This window comes from Oreochromis niloticus, linkage group LG6 (genome assembly GCF_001858045.2).
Source record: "Oreochromis niloticus isolate F11D_XX linkage group LG6, O_niloticus_UMD_NMBU, whole genome shotgun sequence".
NCBI lineage: Eukaryota > Metazoa > Chordata > Actinopteri > Cichliformes > Cichlidae > Oreochromis > Oreochromis niloticus.
This window is the reverse complement of record NC_031971.2, coordinates 25,345,171-25,359,434: the sequence shown is the minus strand read 5'-3', so window position 1 is coordinate 25,359,434 and position 14,264 is coordinate 25,345,171. Positions and strand designations below refer to the sequence as shown.

At 38.5% G+C, this 14,264-nt stretch overlaps 1 protein-coding gene across 2 annotated transcripts; it reads right to left on the bottom strand.

The window, feature by feature from the left end:
- Positions 1 to 175: 175 nt before the first annotated feature.
- Positions 176 to 10,985, bottom strand: suz12b (SUZ12 polycomb repressive complex 2 subunit b). Of its 2 annotated transcripts, none has more exons than XM_005469945.4 (17): positions 10,684 to 10,985; positions 10,298 to 10,442; positions 9,528 to 9,574; positions 9,348 to 9,412; positions 9,134 to 9,202; positions 8,894 to 8,943; positions 8,420 to 8,505; positions 8,103 to 8,334; positions 7,766 to 7,871; positions 7,561 to 7,666; positions 7,264 to 7,441; positions 5,390 to 5,478; positions 4,894 to 5,037; positions 4,337 to 4,494; positions 3,483 to 3,681; positions 2,779 to 2,858; positions 176 to 2,036 (listed from the first exon to the last, which is right to left on the bottom strand). In XM_005469945.4, the coding sequence occupies exons 1-17, from the start codon at positions 10,696 to 10,698 to the stop codon at positions 1,730 to 1,732; spliced, it is 2,076 nt and encodes a 691-aa protein (XP_005470002.1). In that variant the 5' UTR covers positions 10,699 to 10,985; the 3' UTR covers positions 176 to 1,729. The 2 variants fall into 2 exon arrangements, with proteins under 2 accessions (XP_005470002.1, XP_005470003.1); XM_005469946.4 differs by having other exon boundaries at positions 5,390 to 5,475.
- Positions 10,986 to 14,264: the final 3,279 nt, after the last annotated feature.

The following is a 14,264-nucleotide window of genomic DNA, read 5'->3' as shown; positions in this document are numbered from 1 at the left end:
TAAAGTGATCTTGACCACAATTTGATTGAAGGCCTATTAGATGTGTTCACTGTGTGCAGGTTTCACTAAACTCCGAACAATATTCCAGCAGGAGTAGTGATTCTTGTGAACTGTGGAAGGGTGGACAGCCAGTCAGTCCTGCAGCCAGTTCATCTAAAAGTAGTACAGGAATGGATAAGGACAAATGTGTTTTATTTCTTTAAATATAAAAATCCCCTTATCCAGAGTGTATACGTCACAATTTTCCACAGGGTGTTTTGACAACAACGTTTTTGTTTTCCAGATGGACACAGAAAGCCTCCACGGATAACGGAGGCCAGAGGGAGGAATATACTGTTAATCTGGTTGTCCACAAAGGAATTCTGAAACTGAATGGTGATGTTCACCAATTTATGTGCACACTACTAAACACAACTACTGCTTTTTTTTTTTCTCAAAAAAGTGTTATGAAGAAAAAAAATTATACATACTTTAAAAAAATTTACAGAACTAAGAGAATGATGAAAATATTCCCCTTTGGCATCAACTGAAACTAAAAGAACACATCTTATTTGGACCTGAAAAACCCTCCAAACAACATATTGCTTTGAAATGACAACTGCAACCTGTTCTTTACTAGATGCGAAACGGGGCACAGCTAAACATTTGATGTGATTACACTATACACATTTCTGTCAGCTACTTGTAACCCACGTTTAAAAATATAAAATTAAAATAATGTTGTCTCCAATGTTTTCAGAGCTTGAAGTGGGGGAAAAAAAACAAAAAAAAACAAACTGCAGGCGCCTACATCAGAAAACAGCCGACATTCATTTCTCTGATGCTTTGCACGGCACACGGAGTGATGTGCTGCTGGTTGTCCACAAACAAAATACTCAGAAAACTTGATTTCCTTGGCTTTCCTTGAACCATCATCAATGTCAAACATATGATGAAATGTAATTTTTGTTTTGTTTTTTAGCCTGGACTGAAATCTTACTTTATTCTGTAGTCCAGGATCCATGCTTACGGTACAACACTGACAACCTTGTCAGGAAACCCCACAATCCTCTCCAGTTTCCTAATATTTTAACTGTATCGCCCTTCATTTGACATGTCATCCACAGCAGCGAATCCAGCCCTCCACAGACGATCATGAAAAAGCTGCATTCAAGTGCTGACGTAGCATGATTACATTTTTCCTTTCCAAATGACAATTTCAAGGTAAGCCTTCTAAATACAAACACCAAGTGCTAAAATAACCATCTAAAAAGGATACATTTTTAATCAAGGTTATTGTGTACGTGTACAAATAAACAGTGAAAATGTTACCAGTACAGTTTTAACTGTAGCCTTGATATAGCTGTCTATCATACCAAAGGCAGTCGTGCCACAGTAGAAGACACTCCATTCATTTACTCTCAGTGACACAAGGATAATTCAATGGCTCCTACAAAATGCATATTAAGTAGGTTCAACTTGCATCATTCAGTCCACAAATTCCTAGTTTGTGTAGAAATGGGCGATTCACTTTTATATTGTTCATATTTGGTTCAGTTCAAGTTCCAAAAACTTGTTTACCTTGTATACTGATCTGTGTCCAGTCAGTTCATCTGCTGCTCAGTTCTCTCACCTATCTAAGCACCAAAAGGTCGGTAAAGTCCATTTAAGGGAGCAGGGGAGGGGGGGAAATAAAAAATAAAAATACAGAAAAATACAACAATCATAGTTCCCTCCAGCCAGCTTTACATCAGTCTGTTAGAGCGCTTTTTGTCCTCTTGCCCTGCTTTCCCCCACTTGGGGTGACGGCATTTCCATTACAGGCTCCTGCTGGATTCTGATCCTGCTGGTCCACCTCAACTTCCGGCAGCTCTTCTTGTATCTGCCGCAGTCGGGCCATCGCACGGTCGATGGTGGATGTGCTTACCAGGTTGAAGTCGTGCATGCTGACTAGATGCAAGAGGAAGTTGCGGCAGAGGTTGCGGCGGATGATGTGAGCGCCGCGATTCTCCACGAAAAGCATGATGGCCTGATTCATCTGGTTGTCTGCAATGAAGCTGAAGGGGGGAATAATCAAATTATAGGAATCTAACATTTATACAGTCAGAGGCTGTAAAAACACCATCAAGCTACTGTGAAGTCACTCATTCATTTGTGGACTACCATTAGAAGCTTTGAGCTCAGCAGCTCCAGCACTGATGTTTTGGAACCAGATTTCATGAGTGCGTGTGGTAGCTACATGTCAACCAAAGGCTGCCCTGCCCTAGAGGATACCCTGCATTACTGATTTTACTCTGGGACCACTTCACAACATAATGTACACCGAACCTTATGCGCCTTAAAGAAAAAGAAAAAAGACTGGAATCTGACAATCAAATTCAAGGCTTTTTGACACACTCATAGAGACATGTTTCTCACAGACATCTATGATCTGACTAAATGTGTCGCCACCTGCTGGCTACTGAAAGAATGCAGGTTTTAGAGGCTCCACACTGTGATCAAAATATGTTTAAACTACTATAACTGCTGGATGGTTTATTAAATGGAGCATATTCTTGAGGATTTTTTTTCTGATTTGTTTGGAATCGTCTGTGATGACATCCTGTTTAACCCCATTTATTATTCGCAAACAGTTTCCCAGAGTATAAAGTTAAGAAATAAAATAAATAAACAAAGTCCAATATGTTTTCCCCCTCACCCAGTTGAGAAAAATAAACCTGACACAGTTGAATACAAACTAGCTCCACCATTATAAGCATCCTGCAAAATCTCTGCTTCAAACTGATATATTCAACATACCCATGTTTCATGACGTGCAGGTTCCACAGCTTCATCACCTCCTTCTCTCCTTCATTAACGTCCGTGAACTCATCCAGTTGCTATAGTAATTAAAGACAATAAATAAATGATGACACTCAATTAAGATACACTCCAATATAAACAGCTTGCCATATAAGCCAAATGTAACAGTAAAACGGTGTTTAATGTGTATCAAGTTTTTACATCATTACAATTGTGAATAAGCCATAATGAAAACTCATCAGGGGTTAATCTCACAGGTTTTCTGTCACTCCTGTCAGAAGTGTAACTAACAGACTTTGTTCTGCAGCGGGTTCAGTGAGATCAATAACGAAGTGACACATGTTGTGTATCAGTTGAAGAACAAGCTGAAGAGGTGTTCAGTACTGGCAGCGGTTTTTCTGCCCTGAGCACCTCCAAGTTATTTATGGGCGACCGGCCCGACCCAAATGATTTCTCACTCTGTTGCTATGGTAACTCTGAAATCTTTGTTTTGCCATTCCTCTGTCTTCCCCCCCCCCAAATGTTTCCCTCTCCTCCCAATTCTGGGTGTCTGGGAAATTCAAGGACACAATCACAACTTTTCCTTGGATTTATTTCATTGGTGAATCATTTTTCCTTTACTGAAGTTGAGGTTAAGTAAAGGTTGACGACAATCAGCCTTTTACAGGGTAAAAATGACTTTATGAGCACTGGTTTCTCACCGTGGCAGTTTTCTCTCTGAGCCACTCTGGATCCCTTTCATCCTCGCTGTCTACATCCATTTCCTGAGGCCGCAGGGGCATGCAGCTATCACTGTGGAAATAGAGGCGGTTATGTCCACTGACGTAGGTCCTCTGCTGCTCCAGTTCTCCGTCCTCAGACTCCAGGAACTCTGAAAGACTTGGTTTGGTCCTCTTGGGCCTAGCAAGAGAAGAAGAAAATGAATTTTGTATTTAACACTGTGTAGGCTGACATTTCAGAAATGTATAATTTTACTGTCTTACATATGAAATAATAATAATTTCAAAGCATCCCCAGTTTGAGGTGGAATTGAGGTAACCATTAATAAACTGTACGTAACCTTGCATCCTCACCAAAATAAACATTCGCTCAATTGTTAAAACTAGGATATAAATTTATAGTTATTTTATACATTTGTCCAAATTTTTGCCATAATTAGCGCATAAATTTTTAAGTGTATAAGGTTTGTAACTTTTAAAGTAAAGGTTTATGATAAATATGAAGATACTCCCCTCAAAGGAATCAAGTAAAAACGCTTCACGCCATTGTCGGCGTATGCTTTTATCAGACAATTACATCTCGGCTTTCCAGACTTTTATCAACCAAACTCATTTCTAACTGATACATTAGTATAAGAACATATCAGAGCTAATCCGTTTAGAGTTGCCTTCCTGCCAAGTTCCTCAGACTTTTGCTCCAAGTCTGTTTAAACCATGGTTAGTGTGCATGATCAGGTCATTAACGTTAATTCACGCTCATTACCCCTGCATTAACAGACAAATGAAGGGGAAAAATAATCAGCTCTGTTAACTCTGAATGAAGGTTATGTGTCTACCTGGAAACCAGTATGTGAGTCACAGCGGTCCTCTTGACTGGGCCATTGCGGCTAAAAGCAAAACCTGGCTGGCTGTGAATGTCCTGAGGGTTGCCAACGTATGAGCCGTCATAGCACTCATTGATGGAAACGTCTATCCTTGCTCCTTTAGGGTGAGGCTGCAGATTAAGAAACAAATAAAAGAACTATATCAACCATTCAACTGTTAATAAATTAATTCAACGGTTAATATTTAATATGGAGCAAATGATGTGATTAGATAACAGGTTAAATATTTGAGGAAAAATCAGGAATAATGACAATTAGAATAATCCCATTCTTCTTGCACTCTTTAACTTACAAGACTTAAAATACATAACACAAGTGTATAGTTTATACAAGTGTTTTAAGATGCAGCTTGCAGATTACACCCCCCCCCCCCCCCCCCCCACACACACACACACACACACACACACCATCTTTGAACTTTAAAACTGTGTGAGATCCCATGGTGTCTTGTGAAGACTCATGACTTGTCCACGCACGCACGCCTGCACACACACACACTTATCTCTTACCACATAGTTGAAGATAAAGCGGGAGTGGGAGAGTTTGAGGTGTTTGAGCAGGCTGTAGAGTTTGCTGCAGTTCAGGGTACACCAGGGACAGTGAAGATCATCTCTTGCCTCCGTCTGCTGCCGCGTATTATTGTTGTACAGAAACTGAGGAAGAACAAACCACCGATTTACTACAAGATAAACCAGAGATGGTGAACCTACAGCAGATGTAAAGCAGGGTCATAAAAATCAGAGTTACTGTCACTCTTGACACGCAAAGGGCAAGCACCCAACAGCTAAATATTGTCGATACATTAAGTTTTGAAAAGGTGAATGATTACAAAAAAAAAAAAAAAAAAAAAAAAGGGGGGGGGGGGTATCAAAACGTGACAGTAATTCTAAAACAGCTCCAAAAAACAGACCACAAAGACACTGCACATGTTTATCAACCTAAACAAATGGCTTTTATAATAAGTGTGCCAGGCTCAAATGTATTCCTTACTGTTGTGTGGTGTACCTGATAAAATATACGTAGCTTCTGTCGCGGCTCACATGGGACCTGCTCTTTCTTCGTCTGAATGTCTGTGCTGACTGACTCTTTCACTGCTGACAGGAACAGATGGAGAAGTTAATTCTTGGAGAGTCACCAAATAACAAATTATGTGGACTTTTTTTGTAAACACACTGAAGGGCTTCTTTGAGAAGGAGAAATTGCATTTCCCCCCCTCCCCGCCCAGTAACAAAAGATACACAATCTAAGTGCAAATATACCTGTTGATAAAGCCCATTTCAGACATGGAATATGAAACATTGTCGTAGCTTCACCTACATGTTTATGTAATGACCTGATGGCATTAAAAACACACGGTCACTGAAGTGTTTCACCTTTCTTACAACACAGAGCACAAAAAGAGTTTCCTTCCCACCACAAGAGTAGAAGCACACCTAATGAGCAAATAAAGGAGGATGAGTGCTTACATTTCTGAAATGGAGAGCATAAGTGACAGCATTTAAAACTTGATGTGCAGGTGAAAGGTTAAGCCACAGAAACAAAAAGTGCTTAAGGTGAAAGAGATGAGAGATACTAACCCGCCCCCTCACTAGGCAGGTCAAGTGTTCCTTTAACTACATCGTTAGTTATATTTAGTTGCATATAAGAACCCATATTCAATACTGACATTCATTCGCAAAACAAAGACTTTAGATACTCCTACTCTGTGCGCAGAAGTCCGAGAGATCTTCCAAGAAAGGTGTTGCCATGTTCCAGAAAAAAAAAAAAAATTATTGCTCAATAGGCAGCGATTTCATACCTGTTGATCTCTAATCTGGAACATAACCTGTCCTGGAGCGGGTTATATACGCAGCATAAGTTACCATGGTGAGCTACTCCTGTAAGAAGTAATCCACCTTTGTAGTACTGAAAACCCAAGGTTAACCCTCAAGTTGCTGAGATAAGCCAAAATCCGGCTTCACAGCAGAGACCTCCGGTCCCCTGTTCCAAAACCAACCTAAACGCAAACAGATCATTTATGACATGGTTACACTATCTTAGCATTAAATAAATTGAGCCATTAGGGGCTCTAACTAATGCTAGGGGACACTTTGGCTGAGGAGCACCACTGCAAAATGGTAACATTAGTAAGTATATCAGTTAGCACTGGAGTCAATGTAAATAATGTTACATCCAAACAGATGGCTAGCACTCACCATATCAAAACAACCTGAGCTTTTAGAGATAATTAATAGGACCAACTCATAACTGTGTGTGCGTGCACACGTGGGAGTCCACACACAGTTACTAATGACGAGACGTCATTAGTAGGGCAGTGACTCATAACTGCTTTTTGCTCATATGGAAGCATTATGCTAAATACTGACACATATAAAACACTCCCCCAAAAATAAATAATTAAGTAGCGACATTGTGACTTTTACAGAAGGATTCACGGGATTGTTCAAACATGATGGTGACGTGCAGAGCTGCCTGCACATTTATGGGATGAAAAGCATGTCTGAAAGGGACTCAACAGCTATTTACACAGCGCCTTTTGCCAGATTCAGTTACAAATAGATCATCCCACACCAATATCATAGTGGGCGGATAATCCAAAAGCATGACCCACTCGGGTTTGTCAGAGAATCTGTTCAGGAAATCTCTTTATTTGGTGTTTTGTCTGAACCCTTTTGCAGTGCTTTTAATTAATCAGAAGATCTGGCCTTCTCTTGTCATCTGTGGACATTTTCTGGTCCTCCTCTTGAATGTAATATAAGATAAAATCTAATCCAGGGATTTTGAAAAACCGATAGCATCACACTGATAGAATTTTTCCACGTCATTGCATAGCTCCAAATTTCTAAGTTCAAGCTACCGTGAATTGCTTTTGTACTTACTCATGAGGGCAGTTCGGTGGTTGCTGGTTCTGGTCTCCATAGGGCTGGAGCTATCTGAGTTGCGGGTAGAGAGGGGTTTAGCCACAGGAGCAGTAGACTTTCCACTGCCATCACCTGTCCAACGCAGCGTGAACTGCAATGTGGGTCCCTGAGAAAATGTCTCAAATGGTGGCAGTCTCTGTGGGACAGCCATGGTCAGTGAAGCAGTGAGGTGGACAAGAAGGAAATTAGCATTCAAGTTCAATATGACAAACACAATTACATGTTCCTTTCAGAGACCTAATCCAGCAAGCCTACCTTCCCATCAAGAATGGTTTCCCATGTGGCTCGCTTCTTGCTCACAGGGCTGTCGTCCATCCCTTGCATTGACACCTCGTACTCCCCATCCAGCAGCTGCAGTCTCCTGTGGACAAAGCAGGGCATGTTTTGGGGAGTACAGGCAAAAGCGACTGGAAGAAGGACATATTTAGAACTTAAAAAGAAAGAAATTACAAATCCTTACCTATTCTTATCAAAGACAGTCATCTGTGCAACATAGGTCTCTGTGGCCTCTCCTTCATCTCTATGGGATGAACTTCGCTTCTTTCTAGTAGGAGTATCTGTTACATCTTCATGTTTAAAGATAAATAAATAAACAAATAACAATTGAGACTAAGAAGTTAATATCTAGCCAGCAACTATTTCAGTTACAGCTGGTATCATTTTCAGATGAGACGCTCACAGAAAGAATATTCAATCCCTTATGCTACTCTCCCAACAAACTGCACTGTTAAATCATTCAACTAAATGGTGCACAGTCAAAAACGGAGCATAAAAAGGTTTTACTGTGGGCTTCCTACCAATGTTTTCATTGGCCTCTCCATTCACTAGACCACTGGCATCCCTTCTCCCTGTGCGCGATACCCTGAATAGAAGCGAGTAGGACTTCACCATGTGGCTGTTGCTGGGCTCAAATTCATTGCTGGGAACCAGTAAGGAAGGGTAGGAGCCGGGCTTGGTTTGGTTACTGTCGGGATTCAAAGGCACCTGCTTTTTACCTGTAGGCACTTGCTTTATCGGGCAGCTGACATCCTGAAATACAAAAACAACCACGAGTGAGCAACGGCAGATGCATTGACATGTTGCCAAAAGCGACACACCCAGTGTTTTACTTTACCTTGCGTTTTTTATGGCAGACTTTGACAAGTAGCACCTCTAAGGACACAGAATTTTGTTCATTTTCTGAATTCTGAGATGGCTTTTCTAGAGGGAAACAAGAAGAGTTTGTTTCAATCACAAACAATTGTTATTTATATACATAAGAAGCATCTCTAAACATCATTTACTGTTATCCTACATGCAGCTGTAAGGCTGCATAGCAGTATGTTGGTACAAAAAAAAAAAAAAAGGTTCTTGTGCCTTGCTTCTGAGTGACTACTTTTGTCATTTCTATCAATGTGGTTGGAATTTTGTTTAACTGATGCTTAACATGCCAGTGGTTGACTGTAGTAGGGTGGTGTCAAAGCAAAACCACATTTCAAACAGCTGAATACTGTAGAAATTTCTGACACATCCAAGCATTTCTGAGTCATTTCTTTCATAGGGAAATACACAAAACACAGGTACTTGGTGAAGAGTAACATGTGCTTACCATCCTTATGGAAGAACCCAGTGAATGTTAACTGTAGATGTGAGGACAAGCTAAAAAGCCAAAAGAAAAATGCACAGGTGAAAATGGGTCATATCAAGTGCTACAACTGTTATTGTGAATAGTAAAAAAAAAACCCTGCAAGGTACAAATAACTGTATCAGCAACGCCACAGAGTTGGAAAAAATAGCTTTGTTCAATACAAAACAAAAAACAGATGCAACACTTGTAAAGCTGTGTTACCTTGGAGAATCCTGCTCCCCCTTCATCTTCACCACTGTCTGCAGCATATCATCCACTTTGAATGTTTTCCTGGAAAGAAGTCAGAGAAAGTTTGTTCACAAATATTGTCAGGAACAAATCATCTTTACAAACTATGACAGTGCATCGTTATGACAACAACAACAACAACAACAACAACAAAAAAAAAGGATTCTTGTTTCCCCAGACTCCATACCTTCTGGCATTTGTTCGACCATTTCTGTGAGACATGAAGGTGAGTGTCCTGTGCAAAAATATGGGCTAAGAAGAAAAAAAAAAAAAAAAAAAAAAAAAATAGTGGGCGGATATCAGTCATTTTCCATCAGCAGTTTAAAGCAGTTAAATTAAAATATAATTTTGTAGGGTATTCACTTACTGCAATCAAATTCCTTGTGCGTAGAAATCTGTATATCTGAGTTGGTTCTAGAAATACAACAAGTCTTGTTTTAGACAGTATCACACCACTCTCACATCATCATCATCTAAAGAAAGCTACTTTTGGCTGCTCCCTTATTTTATTCACAAGGGGCCACCACAGCAGGGAGCTCTACATGTTTGATTTGGTAGAGTGGTACGCCAGATCCCCTTCTTGTGTTTCTAGCAAGAGAACTGGGGATCTTCTGCTTGTTAAGTGAAGTGTAAACCAATACACTAGGGAAACACTGACAGCAAGTTTGTAGAATGAGAACAATATTAAAACCCTGAATAGGATCTGCAATACCATATGTGGCCCCTTTGTCAATCGGTTCATTATTTTGACTTGATCTGAAAAACCCATCCATATTACTGTAGTGCATTTCTCACATGCCAACATTTCTTCTGGTATGTGGTGACTAATTTGGCATGACATCCCCCCCAAAAAAAGAAAGAAAGAAAAAAGAATGGGGCGTGTGTTTTAGACTGATTTCAGTCTGATAATTGTTACCTTACTACAGTAGTCATTACGTTAAGTTAAAAACAATATTTAGGACTCCATTTGGAATTAAACCAAATGCCAGCCAGTCAAAATAGCAACTTTAAAAAAAGCACAATGAATTACACTAAAAATGATCAGAGTAGCGAAACAATCACGGAAAGCACAGGAAAGTCTCTCATGAACCCAAACCGTAAACTTGTATTATAAAGTAACAAGTCGTGAAGTCTCACTTTCAAAGGCCTGTAGGAACAGCTCATGGTCGGCCTGAATCTGCTCCATCTTCGGCTTTTTTACAGAGTTCATCATTGCTGATGAGGCAGGGTAGACGGCGCCGTTAGCTTTGCAACTGGCCCCGCTCATAATATGACCTGAGTTCTGCGGAGTGAGACAACACCACACGTTAGAAGAGAAAAGATTAGGGCATAGGTGCGGGAAACACAACAAGTTAGCTTAGCAAAACACTAGCATTAGCACGCGAGCTAACAGCTAGAAGCACATCGCTAACACGCTAGCCTGCCTTTTACCGCTGTATTCATTCGGTTAATCAAACCCCCGTTAACAAAGCTTCCAAAATTTGTAACGTGGCAAATATGTGGCATATAAAAAAGTAACGTACCCTGGCTGATGGCATTAATTTGCTGGCCTCGCTGCCTCTAGCACAAGCCTGGCAGACTCAACAGCAGAAACCTGTGAAGAGGAGGCGACAAGACGCTGGCTAGTTAGCTAGCAGTGCTAGCATAGTTTACTTCAAAACAAACCTCCGGACACTCGAAGCTGTTCTGCATTCATCCGTCCGAAATATTACCAGTAGTTCTGGGTATATTGGACCCGATTATTGATATTCTATCTGTAACTTGTTCTCAATGCGGTACCCCTTCAATTTGTACTGAACAACAGAGCACTGGTCAGTTGTCAGCCAATAGGAGATGAGCAGTGCCAATGTAGAACTGTGATTGGCTACTCAGCTTCAGTGACGTCAGACAACGCGCTCTCGCTTTCTACGATTTTGCGGGAAATCGAGTCCATCTGCATTCATCATATCCAGACGAGCACACAGCAGCCAGAGCTCTCTCATTCACAAAATGTACTCAAGAATTCACAATATAAACCTTACGAACCCAAATATATTCAATCTGACTATTTATTCAATGAAAAATCAATAGCAAATCAAAGATCGGAATTAATATTTATATTTTCTGTTTTATTGCATTGACCGCATTGCTGTTGAGAGTTACTTCACATTTGTACGACTATATTCAGTAGAACATAACGATACAGGTGCTGTAGGTTAAATTGTGCTGTAAAAGTAGAAAAGTGTGGATAAAATCTATGTTCGTAATAAAATGTGGACGCTAAGAACATTAAACAAATAACCTAAAAATCTAACATTTACTTTTTAGCTTTTAATAATGAATAATGTACATTATTCAAACAGATTGTACCCTGCCAGCAGGTTACAATAACTGTAATATTTACTTACGTGGTATATAAATGCTACGATAACTGTAATTTTTAAAAGATTATATTCTAATCCATGGAAGACGTTAGAAAAAATATTACTTTATATCACGGGCGTTTCTAGATTTTATTTATTTATTTATTTTTTTATGGGGTGGCACGTGGAGGAATAAGAACACAAAGGAGACTAATGTGTGAACCCTTGAGTCCTATTATTGATTTATTTATATATACATATATATATATATATGTATATATATATATATATGTATATGTATATATATGTATATGTGTGTATATATATATATATATATATATATATATATATATATATATATATATATATATATATTTCCGTCTGTTAATACTGTCCGTATGTATATAGTGCTGCAGAACTGCGTCGTCCCCCCCCCAGCATGTTTGCACTGAGTAGGAGATGCTCTGTATCCCCTTGTACAACCGTATAGTGACAATAAAGGTATTCTATTCTATTCTATTCTATTCTGCACATGTCCAAACTATGTCAGCTTTGTCGCTCTAATTTTGTCTACAAAGCGTTCAACCAGGGGCGGATCTAGAGAAATTTTCTTGGGGTGGCATGAGGGTAGCATGGAAATCAAATAGGGTGGCAAAATCAAAGCCTTTTTTGAAGAACACACATGCAAGTGTTACATATGGGTAAAATGATTCAAATGCAGTAAGTATACACGTTTCATACAAATATTGTCTATCACTTAATTATTTTCTGTAGCCCACATAATTAAAAATGTCAGTGACATAAAACATGAATTTTAATTTTTATGTACTTTTGATTTACATTTGTATTTCACCTTCAAATTGTTTTAAATTATTTTTTCCCTTGCATTGCTTGGTATCATTCTTTTTAGCTCAACCTCGTGTATCTGAATTTACAGTTATTTTTTCATTGACAGACTATATTAACACAACCGATCTGAAACCAAACACAAAGCATAACCTCCTAAAAGTTGTTTTGTTTTTAGGGGTTTTTTTAACTGCAAAAACCACACACGTCTAGTAAATTATTTTCATAACTTCAAATGCAAATATAAATTGTAAATTTTGAATTTTGAAATTTTGTAAAGTTATATACAACTAGTTATGTAAAAATGTAGCCAATGCATCTGGCGTTTTATTTGTTTGTTTGTTTGTTATTGTACAACCATTTAAAAATAGTACTATAACTAAAATGAGAGAACAATCAGGTGTCACAGTAAGATGCCCGACAAATTATTTGTGCCAGCAAAAAAAAATTGTTTGTCTGCCACAAGACAGAGGAGAACACCACAGGGATAAACTCTGCAGGCCTGACAACAGGTGTATCACTCCTCTGGTTTTCCACCTGGAGACAGTGTTTACATTGAAATCTACCTTTGTGGCCTTCATTTGTACCCACTGACACACAAAACAAAACAATGACTACACAACACACTAACTACACAAGACAACACAATACACAAACTATAAACTCCATGCTAAACGTCATAAATCTCTCACATCTCAAAACTCTCCCTCTCTCTTTCACTCGCTGGCTTTTTTTTCTTTTCTTTTGCGCTGTAATTAGAAAATGCTCTTTTGTTCTACCATTTATTCCGCGCTAAATGTGACGATAGTATTTCAAAAAAATATATTCAGTTTTAGAATTTATATTCCATGTTAACTGTAGCTAGGCTCAAAGCCGTTAACACTATCTTATTTTAATAAACAACGCTGTCATATGCAAAACTAGGGTGGCACTAGGAGTGGCAAGAGATCATTTTAGGGTGACACATGCCACCCCTTGCCACCCCTCTAGATCCGCCCCTGGTTTAACCTGAGTTGTTCTTTTAATACACTCATTTCTAATCGTGTCCATCCTGATCATTCCCAATGAAATTCTGAACATCTTCAGCTCTTCTACCTGTCTTTTCATAAAGTGGTGCTCCACAAGATTTTTAATATAATTTTTTGTTGGATAAACATTTTGCAAGAAAAAGAATGTATGTAGACTTTTCATTAAGTAAAATTTATAAATTATGCTAGTAGTTGTTGAGTAGTAAATTGTGCATTCTTTAACTATATTTAAAGTACCTAAAATAAGCACTTTTTAGAATTATATACACTACTATGTACATATGCCCTATGTACATTGGATCATAATTACTGATGCATTGATGTGTGTACATATATACACATCAATGGTCCAGCTTTTGATTATTTTATTTGCGTATATATTGCAGGGTAGCTTGATATATTGCATTATTATGATGCAATTAATGTGAGGGGGCTTGTGCCAGCTGATGTCCCCCCTTTTTCATATGGTGCTACATTTTGGAGAGAACTTGAAAATTATATACTGTGCAAAACAACATACGAAGTCCAAATTGAAGGGAAGGACATTATCAGTTATTTTGAAACCAAAGAAAAAAAAAATTATGTACCATTGTCAATCTTTATATCTTCCTAGGGAAATTCCACATACATAAATATAAATTTTAAAACTCAACCCCATTATTTAATTTGTTTTTACTTGAAATTGAATATTACTTAAACTCTCTTAAATTAACTTCAAATAAAAAAGGTTCAGAATTGATTGAAATTCATTCAGAAATTTTCAACAAATGAGCTGTCACAGATATAATTTTCAAGTATAAAGCTATAATGAAGTCTGTCACATCCCTTTTTTCCTTTATTTATTTATTTACCCTTCTTATTTTCATTGTATTGCTTATTGTTACTCTT